The 2557-nt window shown below is 56.1% G+C and overlaps 1 protein-coding gene across 2 annotated transcripts in view; it reads right to left on the bottom strand.

Moving 5' to 3' along the window:
- NEFH (neurofilament, heavy polypeptide) overlaps window positions 1-600 on the bottom strand; it is a 5293-nt gene extending 4693 nt beyond the window's left edge. For both annotated transcript variants that reach the window (XM_015562878.1, XM_015562879.1), the window contains exon 1: window positions 375-600. In XM_015562878.1, the coding sequence (XP_015418364.1) occupies window positions 375-527 (153 nt within the window). In that variant the 5' untranslated portion in view covers window positions 528-600. The remainder of the gene's footprint in view (window positions 1-374) is intronic.
- Between the last annotated feature and the right edge of the window lie 1957 nt (window positions 601-2557).

The raw sequence follows: 2557 nt of genomic DNA, 5'->3' as shown, positions 1-2557 counted from the left end.
CCCTGGCCGGTGTGGCTCAGTTGGTTGGGCATTGTCTTGTGCACCAAAAGGTTGCCAGTTTGATTCCAGGTCAGGGCACATGCCTGGATGTGGGCTTGATCTCAGTAGGGAGCATGTAGCCTATCGATGTTTCTCTCTCTGTAGGCATTCTCCCCCCCACCCCCCTTTTTCATTGAAGGAATTCAGAGTTGGAGAGGCAGATAAACTTCCTGGAGTCACATACCTAGAAAGACATACTGGTATATCTGGTATGTCTGACTCCAGGGCCCATGTTCTCGATCACTACAACCCTGCTCAGAGGACAGTGATTTATCCAAGGTCAAGGTCACTCAACCCAGTGAGACAGTCTGGCTCTCTACCCCAACCCGGCCCACCTGGTAGGAGGCGATGTCGGTTTGATGACGGTCCTCCAGCTCTGAGCGCTGCCTCTCCAGCGAGTCCTTGGTGCTTTTGAGTGCCTCCAGCTCTGTGGTCCTGGCCTGCAACTGGCGCCGGTACTCACTGATCTCCTCCTGTGCTGAGCGCATGGCATCTGTGTTCACCTTGGCTGCCTCTGACAGCCGGTCTAGCCTCACTGAGGGAGGAGACAGCACAGAGTTAGACACACCGGGATGCGTGTCCCAGTGTCCAGCTCCAGAAGGTGACACACATCGGTTGAGGACCTACTGGGAACTGAGTGCCATTCTGGATGCTTAACTCATCCTATCTTGCATGATAGGCAAATGACTACTGCCCAAGGCTGCCCAGCTAGTGAGTGGCAGAGTGGGGATTCAAATCCAGTGTCTATATGGCTCCAAAGATTAGTCTGTCTCCTCGACTCAGGATCCAGAAACCCTACAGGGCAGAGGAAACCCCCATTTCTGGTCCTAATGCCTGGTTCAGTCCCCAGCAGGGGCTGGCAGTGCTGGGGTTCAGATGTGAAACCTGGCTTACCTCTGAACTTGTGGCTCAGAGTTTAACTCTGAACTTCTGGCTGAATAAGCTCAAGAGCCTTTGACCTTTGAAGACATGAGGGTGCTGTGAACCACCGTGTAGCCACAGCCCCTTCCTTGCAGGTTTCTGCTGTGCAGAGAGCCCAAGGTCACCGCAGAGCCTGGGGCCTGGGTGCCAGCCCCTCTGCCCCTTCCCTCCACCTGGCTGCACATTCCGGCACTGGTGCCCCTGAGCCAGCGGCAGCCACGCCGGCCCCTGCAAGCCAAGGGCTGCTGGTTCCCAGGCCCTCCAGGGCCGGTGGAGGTCTAGAGGCTAGTCTACATCTCCTGAAAGTGAACATCCTGAATCTTGAGATAGTGACACCCAGGGCCTGAGTTGGGAGTGTGGGAGGACCAAGGGAAGCCAGCTGGATGGGCCAGAAGCCTGAGCTGGTTTGCTGGTATGAAGGGCAAAGCCGGAGAGAACAGAGGGGTTTGCTCTGGGAGGAGCCTTGCTGCAGAGAAGTGGGGGGGAAAAAACAGAAACAAAAACGGGAAAAGCCTGCATCCAAATCCCAGCTTTCCTGGCTTTCCCTATAATGCTGGCAAAGATTTAGAACCCATCCTGACGGGTGAGGGTTCTTACCCACTGTGGATCACAGACCCGTTTGGGAATCACTGAAACCCCTGCACCCTCTCCCAGGAACAACGCATAAAGTTTTACATTTTGTGGGGGGAGAAGGGGCAGCGGTGGATCATGGAGCTTCCCAGAGTAAGAAGTCCAGGTGGTCCACCCCCATCTTTCCACCCAAATAAATAGAAATGAAAACCAGAGAAAGCAGCGTTGGCCAAGGTCACCCTGCAGCTGCTGGAAACAGCTTCAGAGCGGCTGAGCTGCAATCCTGCTGACTCAGGGCAGCTCGGAGTTGGGGGAGGGCTACGGATTTGGATATGGGAGGCTCCCAGTTTCCCAGGCGAGGGGAGGGGACATTATAGGTCTCAGGTGCCAATGGTTTGTAGTGATGGTCTCCCCTGGGGAGAAAGGATGTGAGAATTCCCCCCTTCTCCCAAAATTAGTAGGGAGGGGCCTGGTAGGGATCAGAAGAATGGAGTCCGTCCCCTGCAATGTCCAGAAAAGGTGGGTGGGCAACGAGGCAGGGAAGGCAAGTTACTTTGAGGGCAAAGAGTCCCCAGCGCTTGTCACTAGACGCCAGCATTGCTTCCGAGCTATAGAGGGGACCTGATGTAAAGGGGCCTCGGAGTGGATTTACGTAACTACAGGGGGCATGGGGGAGACCAGGAGGGCCCCAGAGTTAAAGGGCAAGCACGGGGCCCCTGGAGGAGGGCAGCCAAAGGTGAAGCCATACTTGACGGGGGGGTTGGAGACATCCCACATGAGACCCAGGGGGAAACTGTTCTTTAACTAAGGGTTACGAACTTTGCACGGGGCAGCTGACAGTGGACTCTCTCCAGCCACCTCCACGCAGAGTCCACCAGCGTCCCCCGGTATCACGCCACCCCGCCCCTCGCCGCGGTGGGACCAGCAGGGGGTCCAATGCAAACAAATATGAAGAGGAGGGAGACCCAGAAGCGGCACAGTTGAGCTTTCCGGCGTAACCAGCATCCGCTGCATGACCTCCACCTTC

The sequence above is a fragment of the Myotis davidii genome, unplaced genomic scaffold, assembly GCF_000327345.1.
Source record: "Myotis davidii unplaced genomic scaffold, ASM32734v1 scaffold478, whole genome shotgun sequence".
In the NCBI taxonomy this organism is placed as follows: domain Eukaryota; kingdom Metazoa; phylum Chordata; class Mammalia; order Chiroptera; family Vespertilionidae; genus Myotis; species Myotis davidii.
The sequence above is the reverse complement of the archived record's forward strand: the minus strand, read 5'-3'. Positions and strand labels throughout refer to the sequence as shown.